Genomic DNA, 26822 nt, shown 5'->3' with positions numbered 1-26822 from the left:
CCTGTTCACCCGGGAGGGGTGTGTGTGTCCATTTTTCTGAATTTGTCAATGAACTCAAATTCAGCAATCTAAAATTGTAATTTCCCTTTGAAGAAGGGGAGAATATAACACAAGTCTGCTGTATTTGAGTTCATTCAAAAAATTAATTCATACATTCAGAACGATGGATAAGCAACACGTTTCTTTTAAAGCAATTAATTAAATGATTGGTTAAAAGGGAAATGTTTAGTCAAGCCTTAACTGACTGTTAATTTGCATTCTGTGCCAGGTGCATGCTCTTTTGCGCCAGCTTCTTCCCATCACGTATATGTGTGTGATCATTTATGCAAATAATAACAATTTAATTTGTATAAGGTCTTGCAGCTTCCCAGGCCTTGGCCTGAATCCAAAAGGGCACCAACTAGATCCATGTAACCATGGAAACACTGGACTCGGACTTCTCTAGCACAGGTTCCCCCGTGCAGCATGGTAGACTTCTTTTGAAACTGAGTAAAGAGTCCAGTAGCACCTTTAAGACTAACCAACTTCATAGTAGCATAAGCTTTCAAGAACTACAGCTCTCTTTGTCAGATGCATCTGATGAAGAGAGCTGTGGTTCTCGAAAGCTTATGCTACTATAAAGTTGGTTAGTCTTGAAGGTGCGACTGGACTCTTTAATATTTTGCAATGACAGACTAACACTGAGAGGAGGAAAGACAGTCGAAACGTCCCACTAGGCACACCCGAGCTTTCCTTGGTTGCATCCAAAGAAAGTCTGTGGATCCCAATCCGCACACGAATGTAGGACAAATTGCCCTTCCCCTCCAGCACGTTCCCTGGAACCTGATCGTTTCTGTTTTGTATAGATGATGTAGTGTTTAATGTAACATTAATATGCATAAACACACATTTGATGTGGCAGTAATAGGTACCCATCTGGTCAGTATAAAAATAAAACTCCAGTAATTTAATTTCAGGCATGTGACTAATCTTTCATACCAGGCTTGCACTATAAACATATTTATATATGGGTTTTTTTGGCGGGGGGGGGAGGGTGGCAGTGAGGGGTGGAGTGTGTATTTTCTCAGTAATTACAATCCCTGCATTCAAACTTTGGGTTTGGAATCAGCTAGGTAATTGGAGAGTGGATTGGATTTGCTTTATCTTCAGAATTTGAAATATTGTGTTCAAATCTTTTACTAGAGGAGAGTGGGCAGTGTTGGGGGGAAAGAAATCTTGGGGGTAGGAACCAGTGAGGATCGTGGGAAGAAAGGGAGAAACTGAAATGGACTCTTGTGGTTCTCTTTTTTTAATAATAATTTTATTAACATTAACATTAACAACTATCATCAAACAAGACAAAAACATACTCAAATTAAAACCAAAGATTGATACAAATTTGCCAGTATCTATACAATTAACCATTAACACTTACTTTAAACCTGCAACAAACAAAACAATCGTAACAGTAGAGATATTAATAGACTCTTGTGGTTCTCTAAAGACTGTAAGACTGCTTCCACACACGTTGGATAATCCACTTTCAATACTCTTTAGTGAACATTTGAAACTGATTTTCCATGTGTGGAACAAAAAATCCACTTCCAAAGGAAAGTGCATTGAAAGTGCATTATTCAACGTGTGTGGAAATGGCCTTAGTCTCCATAGGACAATGTCTTTCCTTTTGGCTTTGGCTTTGCAAGCAGAGTGGCATGGCTACTCCATTTGAATTTTGGAGAGCTGTGAGCAGGGAGACAGGAGGTCCACGATGCAGGATGTGGCATCATGTCACTTCTGGTAAAAAGAAGGATGTGACATGGATAGCTCTAGGAATTGCCTGTGAAACCATAGAGTTTCTGGTGATTCCTAGAGCTACTCCATGTCCTTTCCATTTTTTAATTGGAAGAGATGCAATGCTACTTTTTTATTTTTCCCCTGCCATTCCTCTGAGTGGCAAGGAGAGCAGGGAATTCACTGCCCCCACTGGGGGAATGGGGCCCTTACTTGACTTTGTAGACGAGTCCAAGGCCTTGGTGGTGGAAAAAGAGATGGATTAGTTGTTTTCTAAAGTTGTTTTAGGTTTTCCAAGGTGGTTCTAGGTTTAAGATCCATGTTCAGGTATATCCTTGTGGAATTTCAGTAGCCGTTTCTCAGGATGGAACGAGATGCTAGGGGAGTGGTGCGACTGCTGCCCAAACCACAGTCCCACCTCTGTGTCTCCTCAGGGTGTCTAAGATCTAGCAATTAAAAAATGTGCGATCAGACCTTACCATGCAACAAGTTTCCCTGTCCCCAGTAGGGCTGCCGAGTTGGGCAGCAGCGCACGCATGGTGTAAAATCTAGCTGAGAAAAGTTCTGCTGATCACGAGCAGGAGCTGCTGGGGTTAAGTACATCAACTGCTCAGGGCCTAATTCTACATTACGTTGTTTCCAGATCAGGACCGACTCCTGTCTAAGAGTAAAGCTAGACATGCAGGTTTTTAGAGTCTGGATTCCCCAAGCCCAACTTGGATTTCCTGCAGCCACACAGCAGCTGTGGGGAATGGCTGTTAAAAAGTAAAGGAGAGCCCAAATGGCCTCGGAATGCCACCATGGGGGTAGGACGGGCTCCTGCCTCCCCCCTCAAGCCCTATTCCAAACTGGCGAGAGGAAGGGATCTCTGTTTTTGCTGCACCATGTGGAGTATTTTATGCACACGGAGCAGTAAAAACGGGAGAAGTCTCCCCATGGGGAAACAGCTTGGCGGAGAAGGCAGAAGCCCTTCCTCCTCCCGTGATGTTCTGAGACTGTTTGGGCTTTCCTTTATTTTTAAACAGCCATTCCCCACAGCTGCTGCATGGCTGCGGGGAACCCAGACTCAAATCTTTAAAAACCTGCACGTCTAGCTTGATCCTAAATTTTAAAAATCTCTGGGAGCTCTGAGTGCAGCATTCCCAGGGCATGTCTGGTTTGACAGGATCTGATGTACGCTGGGAGGTCTGTGTCTGGAGCTTCTGCTGATTTTAAAATTTAATTCAGATCGGGACCACAGCGCGCAGGGAGGAAGAGGCTTTAGCATTCCCTTCTGCACTATTTTCCCATCCTGAAATGTTCCCAAGGGAAACTTATGTGTATATGTAAGTTTCCCCAGTGGGTCAAACAGTGGTCCCTTTCGGGTTGGAAAAACAGCTGTGGGCGGGAGGGGGAGGCTGAAGATCGCTCTCCCTCCTCTCTGCAGTCTTAATCCATATTGAGCCCCCGTGCTCCTGAACTCCCAGCCCAAATCAGTGCAGATCTGGCAACAGTTTCACACACACCTAATCCCTTAATTCATGCAATCTAGGGCTGAACAATGCAAAGAGGCTTAGCTCTCCAGGATGGAGAAAGCCTTCCTTTTACCTGAAACACCTGCAGGGTCGGTTTGTGGCAGTAACCGTTTTTTTAGCTGGGAAACCACAAACTGCCGCAACTTTTTCAGTGATCCTGGCTTCTTAACCTGAAATGACCATTTGGACTCGGCAGAAGGAGTCCCTGTGCTTAACAGCAGGCACCACGAGAGGGGCTGGATGGTGAGGAGTCAGCAACCTCCCCGAACCACCCCAGAGGCCTTTTTCTGTGCGCGGGAGAAATATTCTTATCCACTGAGCGCCTGGTGTTCTCCGACACCGAGCCACCAGTGCTAATCAGAGTAGGGAAACTCATTAGCGCTGTTTGGTGAGTGGAGATGAGCCATTTCCAGCAGCTGCATCCTGAGAAATCCAATCAAGGAAGTCCCAGAGGTGCCGGCGCTGATTTGGCTGCAGCTTCTCAGCAGACAGCTGTTTGTTCGGGCCTCCGTCGCGATGGCTTCGGTTAGATTTTTATTTGCTTTTAAAACCAACCTTTTCTGACATTTCCCCCTTCTGTCCTTTGTTTGGAGCTTTCTTTTTAGCGGCTTAGTTAACTTTTAACCTTTCTAGTCTGCCTTCCTGCCTCGCAGCAGCTTTTCAGGTATATCATTGAGGCCGTTAGTGCAGAATTCCACAATTACAGGTTTAGCAAAGCAATAAAAGACACACAAACGCACATTTATTCGGTAAAAGTGCTACGAAGTTGGAGCGAGAGATGAAATCGAGATTAACCCCAATAGCCATGAGTCTCCAGTGGTTGGAGTAATAAGAACATTAGAAGCGTCCTGCTGGATCAAAGGTCCATTTAGTCCGGCATCCTGTCTCACACAGCGGCCAACTGGTTACTCTGGAGGGCCAACAACGGGGCAAAGAGGCCGTCTCTGTTGTAGCCTGCTGGTGCTGGTATTGAGAGGGTTTAAAACTTTTTTTGCAGTCGAGTCACAGTCAACTTATGAAAATCAAAAAGAGTCCAGTAGCACCTTTAAGACTAACCAATTTTATTGTAGCATAAGCTTTTGAGAATCACAGTTCTCTTCATCAGATGCATGGAGGGCAAAAAGAAACTGGTCAGATATAGAGGAGGAGAGGGGAGGGTGTAGATGCAAACAGCTCCTTCTGATATGGAGATGCAAACAGCTTATAAAACTTACGGCAACCCCGGAGAGTTTTCAAGGGAGGAGACGTTCAGAGATGGTTTGGCATTGCCTGCCTCTGGGTAGCAACCTTAGTGGCCATGTACGAACCAGAGCTGACCTTCTTAGTTGCTGAGAACTGATGAGGTAGAATGAGGGGAGGTTCTCTTTAATCTTATACCAAGCTTTAGGAGCAATTAGGAAATCTAGGCAAATCTCTTTTAACCTATAGTGGAAACAGTAGTGGCTAATGTAACTTAATGGCTGTGATATCATTTGTGCTGTTTGAAACAGGTGGTACAAAATAAGGTGCTCGCCCTCCTGGCGGAGAGGAGAAACCTAGCACTCACTGTGGACGTGATCTGTGAAGTGTGGGAGTATGCCTACTGCCTGGCACAATGACATCACTTCCGGAAGTGATGTCATTGCGGTCGACGGGAGCCCACCCGCTGCACACTGGCCTGCAGGGTTTTGCCTCCAGGGCCCGTTCTCCCCCCCTCCCCTGGCTAGGTGAGTGGTGGTGGGGAGGCAGATTCTGGGAGCTGGGGGACTCCATTCCCCCACTGGGGGACGTGCAGCCCTCCTTGTGTCCCCAGGAGGGTTATTCATGACTGTTTCAAGAAAAACTGGTATCAAACAGGCCTTCTTGCCATAAAGAGACCCATTCAGGAAGTGAGTTCCTTTCCTTTCTATTACTATTCATTCGACCCAGCTGAGGAAGTGATTTCTTGCTCTTACATAGCAGGCTGCTGTGCGTATATTTCTCTCTCGAGCGCACACCTGCTGATGGAACCAAATGTTAGGAACCTACCTAACAGTTCTTCTTTAGTGCTTTTTCCCAAAGTCCTTCTCATACATTAGTTCAATGATCTTTGCAGGAACCATATAGCCTAAGCCCGTATCAAACTTCGGATTGTTCTAACTGCAGTTAATGCACCTGCAGATATCGCTGTTAGACTTGGCTACACCGAGGGGAGAGGTTTTGCTCTAGAAGAGGGGTTGGTGGGGAGATAGGGTGCAACTGCTTAACCTGATTGAGCTGATGAGAAACTATAAGGCTTGTGCAGTCCGAGCTGTGTTTTATTCATGCAGATTTCAGCGAGGAGCTCCATTAACCACATGCTTCCTCTTTCTCCTCCTGAAATAAACGAGATCGCTTATCTATGCTATATCAGGCCCATTAGGACTTTTGCTGTACCTCTGTGGGAATTGTGACTCACTCTGTCCTTAAAAAAATAAATTACTCTGCATAATTTGTTGTTATGAACCCAGCAAGTGAGTGTTTATATCTTTCTAAGTTAATGATATAAGACGCTTTTTCCTTTTCTTTTTTGTTTTTAATTCCAGTGATTCAAATGTGATGACTTTACTTGCTTCATTGCAGCTGGAAGGTCCAAATTAAACTGAACAATCACTCTCCCCCGCCCCCTTTAATATCCTGAATAACAACCATATCTTTTTTCTCTTCCTCTTCCCGCATTGGGGATCAGGTTTCTCTTCATTTTGCTGGGTCCCAAAGGCAAAGCTAAATCGTACCACGAGATTGGCCGCTCCATTGCCACTTTGATGTCCGACGAGGTATGCACCCTGCCGTCTCGCGAGGAATGCTATACAGTATTGTTGTCACGTATTTTCTCTCCATGGCTGCAGAATCTTAGCAAGCATCCAGGAATGCATCAGTACACAGGGGGTTTGGGCGAGGTTCCTGGACAAGGATTTTGAAGATGGTTCCACATGTTATATTGCAGCATATCTAGGTGTGTTACTGAGAGCAGGGCTCATTTCGAGGAGGAACGCGCAGGAATGCAGTTCTGGCAGTTCCTCAAAGAGGTCCCATGTCAGGTGGCCCCGCCCACCTGACTCTCGGCCATTTGGGGCCTGTTTTGGCCTGGATTGGAGCTGAAACCGCCCAGATCGGGCCTCTGACAGGTGGTGGATCACTCTCCCGCTCAGCAGCGGCCTGATCCTGACCATTTTGGGCCCCTTTTGCCAATTTTCAGCCCCTTTTTGCCATTTTGGGCCCGGTTTTGGCCCTGAATGGCCAGGATTGGGTCCTAAACAGCCAGGATAGGTGATGTTAGGGGGTGTGGCATATGCAAATCAGTTATGCTAATGACACACTTCTGGTGATGTCTGGGGGCGTGGCATATGCTAATGAGCTTTGCTAATGAGTTCCTCCAGCTCTTTTTCTATGAAATGACCCCTGACTGAGAGTATACACGAGAAGGAACTGAGGCCAACCCACCTTCTCTGAAGGTGGCATTATGTATGATGGTGGCAGTCCTGTGTCTTCGTATCCAGGTTGCTGTCAGACGCTGGAGGAGTCGGAGGGAAGTTTTGAATCAGTATCAGTATTGAATTTATTGTATATGGCCATAGGCCTACACAATCCAAAACCTTTCATTAAAAAAAAATACGTGGATACAAATATAATTACATGCATATAAATAAAATTACAATAAAATGCATTTTACCTAACATGTAAAAAATAATCAGCCTTAAAACCAAATGGATTCTAGCAGCTAAGTTTTGAATCTTTCCCCAGCTTGCATATCCCCCACTCCTTCAAAATACAGAGATTATTTTCTATAGGGAAGGTTCCTAGAGCAGAGCCTTTTTGGAGAGTAACAGCTTGCAGGAGAACTTGATGGAAAGGAAAGCAGCAGGCAGAGAAAGACTTGGGTGTAACCTTTTAGATACCGTTTCTTCCCTGGAAATTCCCCGCGCTCTGCTCAGGCTTCCTTCATACTGAGTCCAGAAGATCTATTGCGTCTAGCAATCTCAAGAAATATGAAATTTAGAAAAACTACAGTTTGCTAAACAAACCTGAGGATTCTGCAACAGACGTGAAGAATTCTGTTCAGGCTGTGTGTGGCCTCCAGGCTTCATATACTGATGGTATCACCTGGATGATCTGAGGACCTGTGATGGAGGAATCAGGGGTGACTTTATAGGTTAAAGGCTACGTCTCAGTTTCCAGACATGGCTTTTCTGAATGGAGGCCTCTCTTTTATTTCTCCCCCTGCCTTTTCAGGTGTTCCACGACATTGCCTACAAAGCCAAAGACCGGCAGGACTTGATCGCTGGAATCGATGAGTTCCTGGATGAAGTGATTGTCCTTCCCCCGGGGGAGTGGGACCCGGCCATCAGGATAGAGCCCCCCAAGTCCCTCCCATCCTCTGACAAAAGGTAACAGAGTTTTACGTTGTATCCATTTATTCCTTTTAGGTTGGTACCACCTCATAGCCGTAAGGCAGTATTGTCATGGAATGCTTGTCCGTATCTCATTAGAGCTTGCTAACTGGTCAGCGTCAGGATTTATACCCCAACGGCAGCTTTGCTCATCTCAGCAGGTTCTCCTGCAGGTGCCACCCTGCACTTGGGCAAAATCAACAACCATACACGGGTGGCCCGTGTCCTGTGGAACATCCTGCCTGAGGAGGTCAGAAGAGCCCCCCCACCTCTCCTGGCCTTTTGCAAATGATGCAAAACTGAATTATTCAAAAGGGCTTATTTGCACAGATAGGAGGGCTGTATTGTAGGGAGATGATCTCAAAGACATGCTTCCCTAACAAGGTAGGGACCATAGACTTCACCACTATGTTGCCTTACGCACTATCCATTGCTTTAAATATGACCCTACTGGGTACTTCTGTTTTGTGTTAATGTCCGTCCTAGAATTGTTTATGCTCTGTTTCAGCATTTCTTCAACTTTGTATTGGATTTTTGCTAATGCTATGTCTTTGAAAACCTGCATTTATTTATCCTATGGCATTGTTTATTGAAATGTTCTTGATATTGACTGTGCTGATCTCACTCTATGTAATCTGCCTTGAGTCTCAGTGAGAAAGGTAGACTATAAATGACATAAATAAGTAAATAAACTCTGAGCAGATTTCAACGGCCAATGAAATGAGATCTATAACAGAGATCTCTCTTTTGGGAAGCCTGTTAATTAGTACAAATGATTTCTTGCTTGTACTCTCCCCACCAAGACACAGAGACTTCTCATTAGAGTTTATTCTTTATCGAAATAAACTATGATCTTTTTAATAAAGTAAGAGATCAAAATATGAAGTACTATGAAGGTAGAACCAGTAAAAATGGAACACATGCAAGTTACAAGGATTATTTAGCATCTCTCAATTAAATCTAAGATTGATTCAAAATCAAGTTTACTATGAAATGCATCAAGTTTCGCATCAGCATAGAGAGAGAATTACAGTGTTCTTGCCTAGATCTTCTTTCAGCAAGATTCTAACTCCTTATCTGGGTAGCATCATTTATAATAATTGACGCATGCTATCTTGTGAGGAATTCTGCGATCTTTTACATGTGACAACCATATAAAATGATGACGGGGTCTAAGATTTAACTAATTATTCCGATGGTCAATCATCCGACATTCTACCTAGCCCAAAAATGATGCTATGTCCAGATGCAAGATAAGCTATATAAATCATTAAAGACGGCAGGAAAAGTTAAGTGAACAGATCATCATTGGTTCATTCTCACAGCAAGAGAACCATTAATCTTCTACTGCCCACTATTTTTAATTGGCTATCAAAGATAAAAAAGGACATCTGTGTGGTTATACAACCTGTTAGAAAAAAGCTGCATTAGTTCATACAGAGTTCACTAGAATACACTTGCATTGCTAAGGTATAATGTGCTCCGATCCGTATTTCTGTGACAGTGTATTAAAATGAAATACACAAGGGACCATCGTAAATATTTGTTAAACCCTTTTAGCTGCTTTGTGCCCCTTTGTGGGGGAAAGGGGTATCAATATCATAAATAAAATTTAAATTCAAGATAAAACTAAGAAAAACAAAGTGGCAACGGTAACACATTTATGAAAAACTACAATCCAATGGAGGACACCTCCAGATGGAAATAGAGTAGCAGATAGCCCAGGAGAGCCTGATCTCATCAGATCTCAGAAGTATATTTTACCGAATAATATTACAAAAGAACAGGGAGGCCTTTTCCGGTATATGGTGACAGCCACGGGAGTCCTATATGCAGCAAAACGGAAAACAGATTTGAGCCCTGATATATAAATATGCATCAGTGGATACATTAACTTCCTTTGTGCACAATAGACCAATATCGGAATTCTGGAAAAAATGGAAAGATTTCTTCGATCATTAAGGTTAAAACTAAGATAAATTAAGGTAATTATGTTATAGAGATAAAATATAGAAGAGATGACTTGATTAAGAATCACTGACATTAAACCTTAGGTATAAGCAATTAAGGAGAGAGGAAGAGAGCTATGATATAATCTAGTTGTGCTGTTATATACTTGGAATATGTTTTTCTGTTGTAGTTTAAATCTAATTCAAATGTAGTGCTTTGCAGGGCTCATATTGAGGGGGAACATGCAGGAACGCACTTCCGGCAGTTCCCCAAAGAGGTCACATGACAGGTGGCCCTGCCCATTTGGGGCCTATTTCGGCTTGGATTGGGGATGAAATGGCCTGGATCGGGCCTCTGACAGGTGGTCACTATCCCACTCAGCAGCAGCCCGATACTGACCATTTTGGGCCCCTTTCGGCCATTTTCAGCCCCTTTTTGCCATTTTGGGTCCAATTTTGGCCCTGAATGGCCAGGATTGGGTCCAAAACAGCCCGGATAGGTGATGTCAGGGGGTGTGGCATATACAAATCAGTTATGCCAATGACACACTTCTGGCGATCTCAAGGGGCGTGGCATATGCTAGTGAGTTATGCTAATGAGTTATGCTAATGTGTTCCTCCATATATTTTTCTGCAAAATGACCCCTGGTGCTTTGTATAAGCTTTTATGCACTTTCTACTGTCATTCATAGTGTTTGTTTTTAAATAAATCTCTTTAAAAGAAGCTAAGCAGCATTGGCCTTGGTTAATAATTGGATGGAAGACATCCCATGAAGATCAGAATTGCAGAGGCAGGCAATGGCAAACCACCTCTGTTGATCTCTTGCCATGAAAACCCCACCAGGGGTCGCCATAAGTCAGCTATGACTTGAGGGCAGGATTTCATTTTTTCAAGCCGCTAGAGTAAGAGAGCCATCCTGAATAGGTCTCCTCAGAATTCTACTCAGGTCTCTTCAGAAAAATATTATGGACTGTGTTATATTGCTTGTCTTACACATCCGTATAATAGGCATTATATCTAAGTACCATCCGGTATGCAAACTCAAACGGGCTCCCATTCTTTCCTTTCTGCATAGGAAAAACATGTATTCGGGCGGTGAAAATGTGCAGATGAATGGAGATACGCCCCACGACGGGGGGAATGGCAGCGGGGGGCACGGGGACTGTGAAGAATTGCAACGAACTGGCAAGTGAGTGTTGTCGGAAGGGGGCCTCTTGCTGCTTTGTAATGAGCTTCAGAGAGCACGCTTGCTTTCCGATTTCTTTTTCTTCCCTGGTTTCGCATAAACAGTGATGTGTTCTTCTCTCGCTCAGACTTTTTGGTGGCTTAGTCAAAGACATCAAGCGGAAAGCGCCTTTCTTTGCTAGCGACTTCTACGATGCGTTCAACATCCAAGCCCTTTCTGCCATTCTCTTCATTTATCTGGCTACTGTAACCAACGCCATCACCTTCGGGGGTCTGCTGGGCGACGCGACGGAAAACATGCAGGTTAGCCATGGTGCTGAATAACCATTCTGCCTCAGACGGCCATTGCAGATGCAACAGGGTGGATTTCGCTGCACGGTCTTCTGTAGATAACCCTTACCAGACAGCCCAAATCGTACGGTCTGTCCTGCATTCGATAGCATCAGTTGCTATAGACTATGCACCACTTGTGCTGTTCTCTGGTTCCTCAGGACACTGCAAATGTACAACAATTTAGGACTATGTAGCCAAAATGCTTTGACTGTGTTGGAGCAGCAGTGCTTTGCCCAAATAAGATGCTGAGGAAAAGGAGTGGCAGGACATTTATTTATTTATTTATTTATTTATTTATTTATTTATTTATTTATTTATTTATTTATTTATTTATTTATTTATTAGATTTTTAGTCCGCCCTCCCCGCCAGGCGGGCTCAAGGCAGAGTACAACATTCCAGTTTACATAAATAACAGTTAAAACCAGATAAGACATTATACAAATAACATTAAAACAACTTTATACAATAAATACAATACAGCTTCTCTTCAGATGGCGACGATGAAATACTGCTTTTCAAGCCCTGGCTGATATGTAGGGTGGTGGACAGATCTTTAGTGTGGCCAGTGGGGGCCCAACCTAGCTTTCACCATATGCCTGGCGGAACATCTCTGTCTTACAGGCCCAGCGGAAAGATAACAAATCCCGCTGGACCCTGGTTTCCTCAGACAGAGAGTTCCACCAGGTTGGTGCCAGGACTGAAAAGGCCCTGGCTCTGGTCGAGGCCAGGCAGGCCTCCCTTGGGCCAGGGACCACCAACAGTTGTTTATTTGTTGAATGAAGCATCCTCTGGGGTACATATGGGGAGAGGCGGTCCTGCAGATACGCTGGGCCCAGTCCGCATAGGGCTTTATAGGCCAACACCAAAACCTTGAACATTGCAGTGGCAACATGATGAGCAATTTGTGCACATTGACAGGACTCTCCCCTTACATGCGTGCAATGGATTGGATTATGCTGTTGTCTAAACTGGGTTTTAACTGTTATATTCCTTTTGGTGTTCCTTTTCCTTGGGGGAATTTTTGGAAGTAGCAGCATAATTGTTACCAGGACCAGGCAACTTGTTTTCTGTCCCAGCCTCTCGTTTTCAAAACTCTTACCCCACAGCTTGTCTCGCACAATCATACCATTGAGAACAGCAGGTCTTTGTCGCCAGTTTTGTGCTTTTAGATGGTCAGTCATGCAGATATGCTGATGGGGTTCAAGATCGGTCTGGATTTTTTATGGAGGTGAGGAGTGTGTGGAGTCTGCATCCCCTCTTTTGGAAGCTCTGCTCCCAGAATGTGCAGAATAGGGTGCAGTTATTAGCAGGGCTCCAGAAGGCGCTTTCCATATGCTCAGTCTTCCTCCATTTTAATTGTTGCTGTTTCACAACGAGTTTTGAACAGTGCTTTAGATTTTGGGATCTGAACCCTGGCAGACCTCAGCTCAGATTAAGAGTTTCTTGATCTTGATTTATTTCACTGTTAACACTTTCCCAGAAATGAATCAATGCAAAATTGGTGGTGGTGGAGAGTGCCCTCAAGTCATAGTTGACGTATGGCAACCCCTAGTGGGGTTTTCATGGCAAGAGACTAACAGAGGTGGTTAGCCATTGCCTGCCTCTGGAACCCTGGTCTTCATTGGAAGTTTCCCATCCAATTACTTACCAAGGCCAACCCTGCTTATCTTCTGAGATCTGATGAGATCAGGCTCACCTGGGCTATCCAGGTCAGGATAGCCCAGTTAAAGTTAACTGTTGAGAAAAGAACTTCCTACTTGCCAAAGCGTATAGAAGTAAAAGTACATTATGCCGGCAGTATGCTTGAACAATAGTCTGTCTATTGATAACAAAGCTGTAGAAGATGGGGAGATAAAACCGTAATCAAGTTCTGTGAATAATTCTCGCTCGCTTTTTTGTTGGTCAAATATTTGTTCTCGAAAAGAAGGAAGTCAGCGTAACAAAGACTTCTTGGATTCCTTGTCCACTTCCTGGTCCACGTGGTTGTTTGTTGTCCTTTAATTTATCAGACGCCCCCACCCCTTTTTCGGTATGACAACCTTAGCTCGGTGTTGGGTTGGGTTTTTGCCTACCTTGTTAGCTATTTTTTCCTCATGCCTTGGCTCCTAATGTTTGGAGCACATACTAAATTTGCAGATGCTGACATTAATTGTGCAAAGAATCCGGAAAAAGACGAGCTCTTTAACCATCAAAAGTCACAGTCAGCTAGAGTTAAAATGGCGAGAAGGACAAAATGCAGTTGTGGTAGCTTGTGTTTGGAAAGAGGCATGGCTTGTGTTTACTGCATGGAGGTAAGCCCGCTTAGTCTTTGTCTCGGACCTAGTGAGGATAGGAGAAAAGAGATATCCAGGCCTCACCTGGCATTCGCAAACCTACTCTATGGGTAGCAAAGGGGCATTGTGGGGGAGCTGATTTGGACCCTCTCCACCCAACAGGCATGTCTGTAGGGTTCCCCGCTGCCTGCCAGTGGCAGGTGATCTCCTGGGGGTTTGCCTTGTTGCCTGAGGTGACAGCTCAGGAAACCGCATACGAGGCATGCTCTTCGTGGTGCGTGATGATGTCACTTCCTGAAGTGATGTTGTGCCGGCCACAGACCTGCTCCCGTGCGTCACTAGGCCAGTTTTGTCTCCAAATAGGTCAGAATTATCCCCATGCAAAGTGCAGGAACACTCCCATGGCCAGCACGATGACATCACTTCCAGGAAGTGACATCATCCTGCAAGTGCTGGGAGTGCACGCATGTGAAGGAAAGGATGGAGAAGGCACGAGGTAAGTGCCAGGTCTCCTCCCCCTCTGGGAGGGTATAGGGACCTGGAAACTTTTTGTCTACTCTGCCTCCTGGCCCATCAGATGTATGCATCATCACCCCAAATTGTGCAGTCGTTGGTTAACAACCATGCAAGCCTACACATGGGTTGACACACAGAGATCCTATGCATTATGGGTAAATGCGGCAGTCCAGTAGGCCTGGAGGCAGGTCAGGTATATCTGTTCCCCATAACCGTGGCTTCTACTCATAGAGCTTTGCCCGAAATGAGATGCTGACATTTGCAAACCTGATAATTCGTCTGTTCGCTCAATGAAACGACACTGTTTACCATTACTGATGTGCTGGAACGTTATTCCCCCGCTCTTCCCCAAGGCTCCTTCTTATCTCTACAAATAGTAATTTTGAAGAAAGTAGAATCTTGGGAACTGTTACAAATGTGTGTGCTTTAGTCTTTACGCAGCAGTTAGTTCAATATTACCACTGGCTCAAAGGCACTGGAGGCACTTATCGTTGCTGTCTCCAGTATTTTGACTCGCAGTTGTAGAGAGGGGATGTTTGTTGCCGATAGGAAGCGGCGGTTTAGATTTTTTCCGAGGCCTTGCTCCAAGGCTAGCTCTTTCTAAGAAGAGAGGATACTTTTCAGCCACAGAATACTTTAAAACCATATCAAGCAGATGCCAACAAATACTTTGTTCAAATGAATGATTTCTCGTTCTGCCTTGGGACCCATGTGGTCCAGTGCCGTGTGCTTTCCAAAATGTAATCCTCTTTTATTACTTCAGTAAAGCAATAACTTCTTTTACTATTATTATTTTTTTAAATGGCCAATCCATGCCTTGCATTCCAGTTTTCCTCCCTTAAGCACAACTGTTGTTTGGAAGTCTCTTTCAAATAAGCTCCTTGGAATAAAGTGACACTTTCTTCTGAGTAGACCTGGCTAGGATTGCTCCTATTATTTTTGAGATCTTGCATTCATCCTTGCTCCGAAATGTCATTTAGTACAGGTGCTGGCCCTTCTGTTCTTACTTGGTAATAATTCCCCTCCCTCTACTCTTCTTCTGTTTGTGCCCACGGATTTGCCCATCAGAATGTAACTTCATGCATCTGACAAAGTGTGTACTCGCTCACTAAAGCTGAGCAGCAGTCCCAAAGATCCACATTCTGAAACCTGTCTTCAAGGTAGGACCAAAACGACAACTGACCAGTGCTTCTCAGTTCCAACCCTGGAAGGCAGTCCAGAAAAATAATAGAGAGTCCAGTAGCACCTTTAAGTCTAACCAACTTTATTGTAGCATAAGCTTTCAAGAACCACAGTTCTCTTCTTCAGATGCACCTACCCCAAATCTGATGCATCTGACAAAGAGAGAGCTGTGGTTCTTGAAAGCTTATGCATGCAACTACGGACTAACACGGCTAACTCCTCTGGATTTATGACCAGAAAAATAATATTGATGTTATCGAAAGCTACCAAGAGGTCCAGGAGAATTAAGAGGGTTGAACTCCCCCATCCATTTCCCAGTACAAGCTGACAGACCATTTGGATCCTATAACTAGGCCTGAAACCAGATTGGAATGAATCGAAACAAACTGCTTCATTCAGGAATCCCTGAGGTTGCCCAGCCACCACTTGTTCAATTACCTTACTCAAGAATGATACATCTGCAATGGACCATAGTTATTCAGTTCTCCTGGATCCAGGGTAGCATTCTTTTGGAGTGGATGCACCACTGCCCGCCTTAAGGCAGGGGTGACCGCCCCCCCTCTCTCAGGGAGGCATTTTCTGTCTCCTGGACCCAATCTGCCAGCTCTCCCTGCCGATTTAAGCAGTCAGGAGGGGCAAAGGCCGTATAAGCAATGGTAGGACTTCCGAGAATTCTGTCCCCATCCTCAGATGTCCCACACAATTGGACAAATCGGCTCCATGGGAACATCCGATCTTTTCGCTCCTAACATAGAGTTCGTCAGAATGGATGTGGGAAACTTTATCCATGCTTAACGAAAGAATCTCAGTGGCCTGTGGAGCAGTCCACCTCTTCCTGCAGGCTGGAGACCAATAGGCCCCTGACACCGCCCCCCCCCCCCAGAAGAGTTCCTCTGATCTACACTGTGTGGATGCAGTGGGGGCAAAGAAATAATTGGGTTTTTTGTCACCATCACCACCACCACGGAGTAAGCTTTACAATGAGCTCTAAACCATGTTGTAATGATTTCAAGTAAATGTGTGCATGTGTCTTTAAATGCTTGGTGGGAGACAGGTGAAGAGTGGGGGTGAAAGAGAGGGATGAGTGAGCGAGATGATTGGTTGATGACTGAGAGTGTGGGCCGAGTGAAGGCAGTTTAGACTGACAGAGGAGAGAGAAAAGTTTCAGTCAGAGGAAAGCAGGCGAGCTGTGTGCTGCCTGAATATGTTGAAGTATTTGTGAGCGGAATATAACCTGTGTGGAACCTGAACTGAGCATGTTTGTGAAAGGACACTCAGTCAGGGAAAGAGAGGCCAGCTGTGTGCTGCCTGAGCAGGTTTAATATTTCTGTGAATAGGAGTTAGAGAAAGAGAGGCCAGCTGTGTGCTGCCTGAGGAGTTGAAAGCATTTCTGTGAGAGAAATATTGAGTCAAGAGAAAGCAGGCTAGCTGTGTGCTGCCTGAGTAACTCTAAGCACGTCTGTGAGAAATATTGAGTCAGAGAAAGAGGCTAACTGTGTGTGAAGCCTTTGAAGAGATCTGTGTGAATGAGTTTATAGGAAGTAACTTTAAGAACCGAGAACTACGTTTATGAAACCGATACGCTTCTTGAAAAAATAAAAGTTTATTTTGATTTTGTTATATCCCAGAGTAGCTGTCATTGCTATATCCCATTCCTATCCTCAGGGCCACATAGAACCACGAAGGAGCCTGACGCTTAGGCACGTTACCAAAGGGAAAATTTAAATAAAATATCGTGGAATATAATATTCCTGGTGGCAGCAAACTACCCAGAGGGTGTTAAGGGAAAGATTAAAGGTAAAATCTACCCAAGAGAAGTAAAGGGTCACAACACGTCTTGTTGGATTCGTCCCAAGACTTTCTCCACTGTTGCTCTAGCTGTCGTTCTTGTCGTTTCAGCATCTGCAGCCCCTCAGGGCCAAAACAGACGAGACGCCTGATGTGTGGAGGACACTCGTCGGTTTCCCACAAGGTTCCATGGGAGGTGTAGTGAGAAGGAACCCCGGCCAGGGAGAGAATCCCTCTTTTCCCTGGCAGAGGTTCTTTCTCCAGGTGTCTTGTCTAGTCCACTCAGCTCCCTCTCACCGCTGCCAGCCCCCCTCTAAAAGCACTCCACAGCCAAAGGAAGCTGAGCATGCGGGTGACAGTGAGCAGGAGCCGATTGTGCTGGTGGCGGTCAGATGGAGCTGGCAGCGGTGATAGGCTTCTTGTCCCTCTCGTCCCTGCCAGCGCGCTTGGCTCAGCTTCCTCTGGCTGCTGAGTGCATTTAGGGGAGCAAGGGGAGCGCGTTGGTGGGGATTCTCTCCCTCTTCTCCCTAGCAGGGGTTCTTTCTCACTACACTTCCCATGGAACTTTGTGGGAAACATGTCCTCCATGCATCCGGTGTCTTGTCTGTTTTGGCTCTCAGTGAACCAAAAGCCTGTTTGGGTTCTTAGATCTGAAAGACGGCACCTTGGAGCGATTGTCCAGAGGTCAACCATCACATCCCCAGAAGCGCTCTCCTTAGCAACTCCAGGGAATGTCCTTATTAAATTGTCAGGAGTCCAATCTGGCTCAGAACTGCCGTGTGCATGGAGGAGCTGCAAAGGGGGAAATCATTCCTCCTGGGCTGTTTTGGCTCAGGAAACCAGTGTGGGGGCAGTGAAGGTAGGAGTTAGAGAGATTTATTGTCATTAACCATAGACCACCAAACAGCAAGGGATACCTCTGAACCTGCTGAAATGTAAAAAGGAGGGGGAAACCCCGGGAGGCAAATTAGCAATTGTATAGTAGCTGAAGTCTTTAAAGTACCCTCAATTACTTCAACAATGAAAAACAATCATGTGAAACACTTTAACAGCCGTTAATTAAGTTGTATTGACAACTTTAGACACACAAAATGTCCCTCAAATACTACACATGGTAACTGGATGAGAAATAACTACGTATGATTGCATAATGTTATGCCTTTGAAAAAGTGACCAATACGAAATGGGAAGAGAATGCTGACACACCCGTTAGGCTGTCAAGAGGCTATCCAGGCTCTCCCCTACTCTGACTTCAATCAGTTGTGAAAAATCACACATCCTACATGAGGTTGGAATACATCAACATTTTATTGCATCGTTACAGTGGAATGTGAATGAAGGTGCTGAGTTTGAAGTTGGAGTAGAACCGTTCTCTCTGGAAGAACAAACAAGAGAAAAACTAAATAAGAACTCATTGAACTATAAGTTCTGTAAGGACTAGTAACGTACTTGCATTTAAACTGTGTATATCGAGCCATGGTCTCTGTTACATTTTGTTTGTCTAAAGTTTTCAGTACAGTTTAATTAACGGCTGTTAAAGTATTTCACATGATTATTTTTCATTGTTGGAGACTTTAGCCACTATACAATTGCTAATTTGCCTCCCGGGGTTTCCCCCTCCTTTTTACAATTAACCCTAGACCATCGCAAGTTTCAAAACAAAACAAAACAAAGAAAAAAAATGCTTCATCTAAAAACAGGTACATCCAGGGCTTTTTTTCAGCAGGAACATGGTAGAACGGAGTTCCGATACCTCTGGAAAACGGTCACATGGCTGGTGGCCCCGCCTCCTTATCTCCAGACAGAGGGGAGTTGAGATTGCCCTCCACTCCCCTCTGTCTGGAGATCAGGGGGCGGGGCCACCAGCCATGTGACCGTTTTCTCCGAGGCCAACCTACTGAGTTTCACCACCTCTTTTCCCAGAAAAAAAGCCCTGGTTACATCCATTGTCATAGTTCGAAAAATTAAAATAAACTGTACAAGGAATCATATCAGTCATACAGGTACCCCATTCGAAGAAGCCTTGGATCCGTTCTTCCAGGCTGCTAATGCAAACGGTGAAACTCTCTAGGATACATGACTGTCGCTGTCTGCTTACGGGAACAGGATTTTCTCTGTTTCTGAGTATGTGGCAAACCTCTGGCCAGAAATTTAATTCTGGGTGCATTATATAGCGGGCAGTATAGTAGATAATGAGGAAGGTTCTCCACTGCAGACAATCCACAAATACAAAGATGGTTTTCCTTGGGGGAGGTAGGAGCTCTTTCTCTCCCACATCTCAGTTCCGAGCTGAGTTGGGCTCCCAATGATTTTTAAAAGGACTTTCTCCACAGCTGCAGTGGGGCGGTGGAGAAAGTGACGCAGACTCCTTAAAAAGTGTCACACCTAGTTTGGGCCAATGCTTTGCTTTATTATTTAATGTATGCCACCTCTCCAGGAACTTGCCCAAGGTGACTTACAAAATAAAAAAAGAATAAAAACAACAAAAAGGGAAAGATATCAATTAAAACCCAGCATTGGGAAGGGAAAAAACTGCCCTAGCCCAGCATAAAAAAATGAACTATAAAAGCAGACCACAGAGAGCTTAAAATCAGGTGAGTAGCCCTGTTGGTTTGCAGTAGTAGAACCAGATCGGAGTCCAGTAGTGCCTTAAAGACCAGCAAGATTTCTGGAGTATAAGCTTTCAAGAGTATCTGACAAAGGAAGCTTTAACTCTGAAAAGCTTATATCCTAGAAATTTTGTTGATCTTTAAGGTGCTACTGGACTTGGACCTAGCTTAAAATCCGTTTCCCCAGTAAAATAGTGTAAAAAAATAAAAATAAAAAGCACCCCCACTTAGTTCCAGGTCTGATGCCACTGGGGGGGCGGGCTCTCTAAGCAATTATTTTTGTTTGCCTGGATTCACAGGAATCCGTTGAAATTGATCTCATGAATCAAAAATCTAAGGCACTGAAGAATCATCTAAATTTGATGATACCAGAATGGTAATTTAGTAGTTTTTAGAAGCATCTGCTGAACAGAGGAATTCTCTGCCTTTGAAAACTCAACGAGAGCTAAGTATTCATATTCTCCAGTTGTATTCATATATAAAGCACCCAAAATTTGATCTTGGAGTCCCCAAATGAAAAATAAACAGCCCGGGGGCCCATGGAGAGAATCTTGGGTATTACAAAGTGAATTTTGGAAAGAATGTTGTTGACTCTCAGGCTTGCAAAGAGATGTTTTCAGGTCACCCAGCTGATCATAAGATCCAGAAACTAGAAGCCAGGAAAAAAGCAACCTTGCTCGTATTCGTTTTTCAAGTCTAAGTTAATCTCCTGGGTTTTTAGGTTGACCTCTTTTGATTTATGAACTAGTCGCGATTTTTCATCAATCTAACTCCCCTTTAAAGCCACCTGTGTTCGTGGCCATCACTACCTACGTTGGCAGCAAATTCCACCGTTCAAAATGGATGCCGGCGGAAACTTATCTGTTTGTTCCTCTCTTCCCAGGGCGTGTTGGAAAGTTTTCTGGGCACAGCAGTGACGGGGGCTGTCTTCTGCTTTTTCGCTGGACAGCCACTCACCATCTTGAGCAGCACTGGGCCTGTCTTGGTCTTTGAACGGCTTTTATTTAACTTCAGCAAGTAAGTTGGGGGGTGAGGAGGAAGTGGGGCAAATAAGCGCGGTAGCACCACAGCTGCCGCTAGTGGGATGTAGGGCTGGTATTTCCCCCTCTTAAGGAACAGAATGCAGATGTTTATAGGATAAAATGCCTGTGGGGCAGAGTGGGGATTTGAACTCCTAAATCCAAAAGCTCTCACCACCTCATCACTCCGACCCTGACTGCTTCTTCTTATGGACTGATTTGCTTCATTCTGTTTTTCTATTTTTTTGGCTTTTTGTATTGTTTCTTTCATCCTTGGCTATAGCTGTTGCAAAAAAAACAAACGGGCGAGTCTTTCCTTAAGTAGAATGTTCTGTTCTTCCGTGAAATTATTTTGTCTCCTGTCATCGTCCCTCTGAAACAGGGGTTATCTCTTTATTTGCAGAGAAAACGGTTTTGATTATCTGGAGTTCCGGCTCTGGATCGGCTTGTGGTCGTCCTTCCTTTGTCTCCTCTTGGTGGCCACTGATGCCAGCTTCTTGGTCCAGTACTTCACCCGGTTTACGGAAGAGGGCTTTTCCTCCCTGATCAGCTTCATCTTCATCTACGATGCTTTCAAGAAAATGATCAAGCTGGCCGAATACTACCCCATCAACTCCCATTTTAAAGTGGGTTACAACACCCTTTATTCCTGTACCTGTCTGCCGCCCGACCCAGGTAAGAGGGAGCCCATCTGTCTGTTGTTTGCCAGCTCATCTCCATGGAGGTTTCTCTGATAGTGCTGAAAATTCTGTGGCCTTAAACTTCCCTTCCCTGTGTGGACAGTCCAAACGGTCAGCTATCCCACACACCGAAGGCTGCGTGTGAAGATCTCTTATTCACTACTTGTATTCTGTTTAATCCTGCCACAACAGAAACTCTACAGTCCAGTAACAAAGAAGCTATACCTACCCATTTTTAAATAAAAAGATAATTATCCCCAAAAAGGAGCTGCAGAGGACCTGATGTAGGCCCCAGGCTGCTGTGCTCAGGAAGGAGAAACTTACCCTGCCCCCCCCCCCCATTACTGCTTCAGACAGCAGGTGATGACTTTCATGTTGGAATTATTCCCCTCCCTCCCACGATATATAGGATCATACACATTGCAAACTAGCATGAATGGGGCTAAGGATAGCCAGACTCAAATCCTTCTTCCTGACATCTAGTTATTCTATGTGGAAGGATTTTATTTCCCTCTCTGTGGAAGCATTACAAATGTGAGTGCTGCAGTCTAGAAGACAGCATGCCACATAAGTGAAGAATAAGGGTCTGTACACCAAGCAAATTATTGGTGAGCTGTGAGTACTAGCAGCTGCTGGAGGCTAAGGAATGAATAGTGGGGAAGTTATAATTTTTATCTTATGCCTGTTTCTCAGTGTTAGTTTCAGGACTGTTGTTGAGTCTTGACAACAGACCCTGCCTTTACCTCTATCATCTGCCTTTACCTCTGTCATCTGCCTCTATCATCTGCCTTTACCTCTATCATCCTAATTCCTACCAGATCTTTTCTCTCCAGCCTGCCATGGCCGCCAGCTCTTTCATTCCAGCTGCTAATTCCAGAAGGAGTAGCCATGGTAGTCTTTAAAGATTACTTAAGAATTTTAAAAAAAGAACACTTATTGCAGCTTTCAGGAGTCAGAGCTCACTTCATCTGATGCTCTGAAGTGTTAGCCCATTTGGCAGAGGTATTTATATTCAGAGCTGCAGATGAGAGAATAGCAGCGGAGATGTTATGGAGGCCAGTTTAGAGCAATAGGCAATCAAAAAAAGTAATCCAGTGGCTGTATCTTTCTGTTAAACAACAACTGCACTTACATACTACTAGGCGGATTAGTGCCCCACTCGGAGCAGTGTTGTTATCCACACAATACAGCTGGGGAGCTGGGACTGAGAGGAGTGGCTTACCCAAGGCCACCTGCTGAGTTCATGGCAGTAGTGGGATTTTTTTTGAACCAGCAGAGTGCAGATTCACAACCCAACCACTTCACTATGCTACAGCAGCTGAAAACTGGAGCTGAGAGGAGTGGCTTACTCAAAAGTCACCTACTGAGCTCATGGCAATAGTGGGGTTCGCACCAGCAGAATGCTGATTCACACTGTGGCCCTTTCTCCAAGGAGCGCATGGTGGTATGCATCATTCTCCTCTGCTCCATTTTATTCTCAGGCCCAGTGACCACCTAGGGAGCGTCGTGGCTGATGGGGTATTTGTACCCAGATCTTAGGATTTCATCATACACTGGCTATCTGTGCTCAGGTATTATGTATCTATATTGTTTATAATAAAGTTGAAAAGGTCAGTCCTAAGGAAGGACAGCAGCTTGAAGTGGGGCACTGGTAGCCACTGGTAAAAGGATCAAGGGAGAATTGGTGTCTCCTAGTTAAAAACAAGGGGATTTTGCTCATCTTTGAATCGGACTTCTTTGTCCATGTATTACATATGCCATTTGGTAGTGGAGAGTGCCATCAAGTCATAGCTGACTTATGGCGACCCCTGGTGGGGTTTTCATGGCAAGAGACTAACAGCGGTAGTTTGCCATTGCCTGTCTCTGCAACCGTGGTCTTCCTTGGAGGTCTCCCATCCAATTACTAACCAAGGCTGACCCTGCTTAGCTTCCAAGATCTGACAAGATCAGGCTCACCTGGGCTATCCAGGTCAGGGCTACACATGCTGTTTATCACACTCCACTCATGGATAAGTGGCCTCTCCACAGAGAGATGCCCAAGGCATGGGGTGAAAACAGTTTACATTTTTTGCCAGCACTCACTCTCTCAGTTGGCTCGGAGCAGAAGATGTGAAGTCCCACTTTGGCCTCTTTCTTCCCGCTACTCTACCAGCCTGTGCCTGCTTACGTTCCTTCCTGCTGAGGCACTTCACAATTCCCTAAAATCAATAAAACACGTAATGCCAAACAGCCAACCATGAAAAGCTTAAAACGGCGTAAAAAACATACAAAGCTGCACCTGAGACAACGGGGCCACCACAAAGGAAATCACCATCATAGCCTCGCAAAAGGGAACATAAACCAACCCAATGAGACAAGCAATCAAAACCTTGGGGAAAGACAAACGCTGTGCCCATGAGAATGTTGATAAGGCAAATGCCAGGAGATATGTGCCTGGAACTATGGTGGCTGCAGTGCTGTCTGCTTCTAAGAGCACCGCCTTAATGATGCTCGACGTATGCATGCCTTGTCTCTTTGCCCACGGCATACCCAGTTGCAAAGAGATGTTCAAGTAGAACGGGCCAAAACGGTAGCAAGGATCTATAAATTGGGGATGTAATAAGCATGGCAAAATGAACTGCTTATCAGGCTCATCTTAAAGCACAGAATATCCTTTAAAGTTTGGCTGCTCTATTCAGTTGCATACTCCAGAAAAATCTAAACCAATAAGGGGATCTTTGTTTTTTTCCAACCACTTACAGTGCTTAAGAACTGTGTGGCAGAACTCTGTTTCTCATTCCTTCTTATTGATGCTTCTTTATTCAGGATTCGCCTTTTTGTATTTAATGGGAAAATGGAAAATTAGTGGTGTTTTTTTGGGTGGAGGGGAAGAGCCGTTTGGAACGTTTGCCACTCGTTTGGCCTCAGTTCTGTCGTCATTGTAGAGCGAGCCCTCCTTTACTGATTATAAAGGCTTTTCGAATGCTGCTTCCTCACATCTTAAGGTGGCCTATGAAGAAAACTAGAACAGGTTTAAAGCAGGCCACGAGGAAAACCCACGGCCAGGAGGAGCTGGTTTTCACAGCTTAGAGAATAACAAGTGGGCAATGAAACGTCCAAACCAAACGATATGTCTAATGCGAGATAACTTTCAGCAGGCTGGAATGAGTCACGAATTTGGCACGAAGCAAAGCAAACCTGTGTGTTTGGTGTGCTTGCCAAACAGGAAGAGGATCGGTATCTTTGTTTGGCTTCCTTTCAGTTTTGCATTGAATATTCTTTATTTCTCACGAGAGGCTTTCGCTGTCCTAGAAGCCACATATTCAAACCTGAAAGTGCTACTTGCTAAACTTTAGAGTATCGAAATCCATCTGTATGTTTTAATCTTGCCTTTCTCACAGCAAGTAGAAGGCAGCGTATGTGGTTCTCTCCTCTTCTACTTTCCTCTCACAACAACCCTGTAAGTAGGCTTACCAGGTGCCTGCTGATGGCAGGCAAACTCCCAGTGATTTGCCTCCCTGTCCACCAATTGCTGCCCATGGGCGGGAGGAGGCAGGTTGCCCAGAGATTGCATCGGTCGGCGTCCTAGGCAAGTGCCCCCATGTACACAATGATGTCACTTCTGTGGTGATGTCACTTCCGTGATGATGTCACATAGCAAAAACAGTGTTTGGGTCCAAATCTTGAAGAGTCGGCCCTGGCACGATGATAGAAGAAATAGGAGCACTGGTAAGTGTCTGCTTCCCCTGTGCCCCCCCTGTGCCCCCCCACTCTCCCCCTGGTTAACAGAGGGACTTGAGTTGAGAGAGAGCAGCATACCAGAGGAGTTAGCCGTGTTAGTCTAGTAGCAAAATCGAAAAGAGCACCTTTAAGACGTAGCACCTTTAAGACACCTTTAAGAGCAGCATACCAAGATCCATAAATCGACGTGGAGTAGGCTTCCTGCCTTCTAGCCATCTCTCCTGATATTATACCAAAGAAAACTTGCGTCTTGCCCAAAGAGTATAAAACACTGCTTAATTTCATTCTTTTTGTGGTGAGTTTGGTGGCTTTCACTGTATCCCTTTCACAGCATTTTGCCACAGTTTGTCAGTGGGCTCTTATTTTGACATCTGGGAATGGATACGTGTGAGAATCCTAAACATACCAATCTGCTTTCCACACCATACAAATGTGTGCCTCATTTTTACTCATCTTTCCTACAAGAAGCTCCTTGCATCTCACAACAACCCTAAGAGGTAGATCTGGCTGGGAGATCGTTTTCCTTCCAGAGTTACCCAGTGGAGCATGGCTTTGAACTAGGATCTCTCCAACCAGTGACCTAGCTTACTGCATTACATCATTTCATTTTTATTTTCAATATTTGTATGCCCTCTTTTGGCCCACTGAGGGCCACCGAGGCGGGAACCGGTTAAAACAAATCTTTTTTGCAACAGCCTTTAGCTATGGCCATAAAGTTTGATGGGTTGAAAACAAAGCGCTATAAAAACATTTCATAAAAACAATTCATAAAAGCAATTAAACCCAAAATTAAAATACATATTAAAAACACGTCAAACAGTAGTAAAAAAACATTCACTGTTCTCTGCTGTCAATACCCAACAAATAAAACTTCCTTATTAGGGGACAGAACAAAGTCTCCTGCCAGCGTGATTTATATGCCCTTAATCCCGTTGACTTGAGAAGAATTTTGCAAGACCATCCAGAGTTTTCAGTGCTGTGGCCAGACACGGAACTTTAAATACCAGGTCTGGAATAACTTGAAAAGGAGAAAAGGTCATACATTTGACTGTTTTACTTAGAGGTTTCTTGCTACTAAAGATGGAGCCTTTGAGGTTTCTTATAGTTTAGCTGATGGCAATTTTTGCTTTTTCTTTCATAGTTGCAGCTAATTCTTCAGACTGATTGCTTCGCAGGAAATTTTTGTAGAGTACTGTTGTGTGTGCGATTTTCTTTAGCGCCCCTCAGTAGCAACCCTTTAATGAAAGCTGCACTCTGAATTCCTTTACGCACATATGCTGGCGCCTATAAATTCAAACAGCACACGCGCCACTGAGCAATTTAACACTGGAAGAAAATTTCCATTGAAAAGAGCTGTTGTGAGCTCAGTTTTCCAAATGAGAATGACATTTGCGCCTCCTGCTGTTCAGCAGATGGTACTGCAGTTATTGAGTTTGCAACGGGGAGGAAAGAATAGTCTCCTTAAGAGGCCATAAAACAGCCTGACAGGTCCCAAGCAAAGAGTATGCAATCTTTTCCACCCTTCTCCATGAGAGGTTATTGTTGCCAGTCCCTTTGGTTAGGTGTACTTTAAAAAGCAGAGGACAAAAACGAAACAAAACATGGATGTGCAACGCTATGCTGGGTTTGAGAACAGCACAGAAAGAGCTGACTTTTCCCCACTGTGTACAACATTCAGTGTGTCAGCCTGAGTTTGTGCAGACGCTCTCTGGTGCTATTTTTATAAGCACCTGCAGTTTTCCATTCAGGTTTTCCAGGATCTGAAGGAACAAGGCAGGAAGCTTATCACCATCTCGAGTTTTATCCAGGCCTCCGTCCCAAATGTTAAACCTCATGGTCCAGTTTTCTCTGTGTTTGTTTGTTTCGTCCGTTTTTATCCCACCCTTTCTCCAAG

General features: G+C 44.6%; 1 protein-coding gene across 2 annotated transcripts in view; it reads left to right on the top strand.

Moving 5' to 3' along the window:
• Nucleotides 1-26822, top strand: part of SLC4A4 (solute carrier family 4 member 4) — a 257837-nt gene that overhangs the window by 184319 nt on the left and 46696 nt on the right. For both annotated transcript variants that reach the window (XM_054989973.1, XM_054989972.1), the window contains exons 9-14: nt 5971-6058; nt 7515-7669; nt 10698-10811; nt 10936-11110; nt 20393-20526; nt 20932-21203. In XM_054989973.1, coding sequence (XP_054845948.1) covers nt 5971-6058; nt 7515-7669; nt 10698-10811; nt 10936-11110; nt 20393-20526; nt 20932-21203 — 938 coding nt within the window. The remainder of the gene's footprint in view (nt 1-5970; nt 6059-7514; nt 7670-10697; nt 10812-10935; nt 11111-20392; nt 20527-20931; nt 21204-26822) is intronic.

The sequence above is a fragment of the Eublepharis macularius genome, chromosome 10 (assembly GCF_028583425.1).
Source record: "Eublepharis macularius isolate TG4126 chromosome 10, MPM_Emac_v1.0, whole genome shotgun sequence".
NCBI classification, from domain to species: domain Eukaryota; kingdom Metazoa; phylum Chordata; class Lepidosauria; order Squamata; family Eublepharidae; genus Eublepharis; species Eublepharis macularius.
Note: the sequence above shows the minus strand (reverse complement) of the source record. Positions and strands in the feature narration are given on the sequence as shown.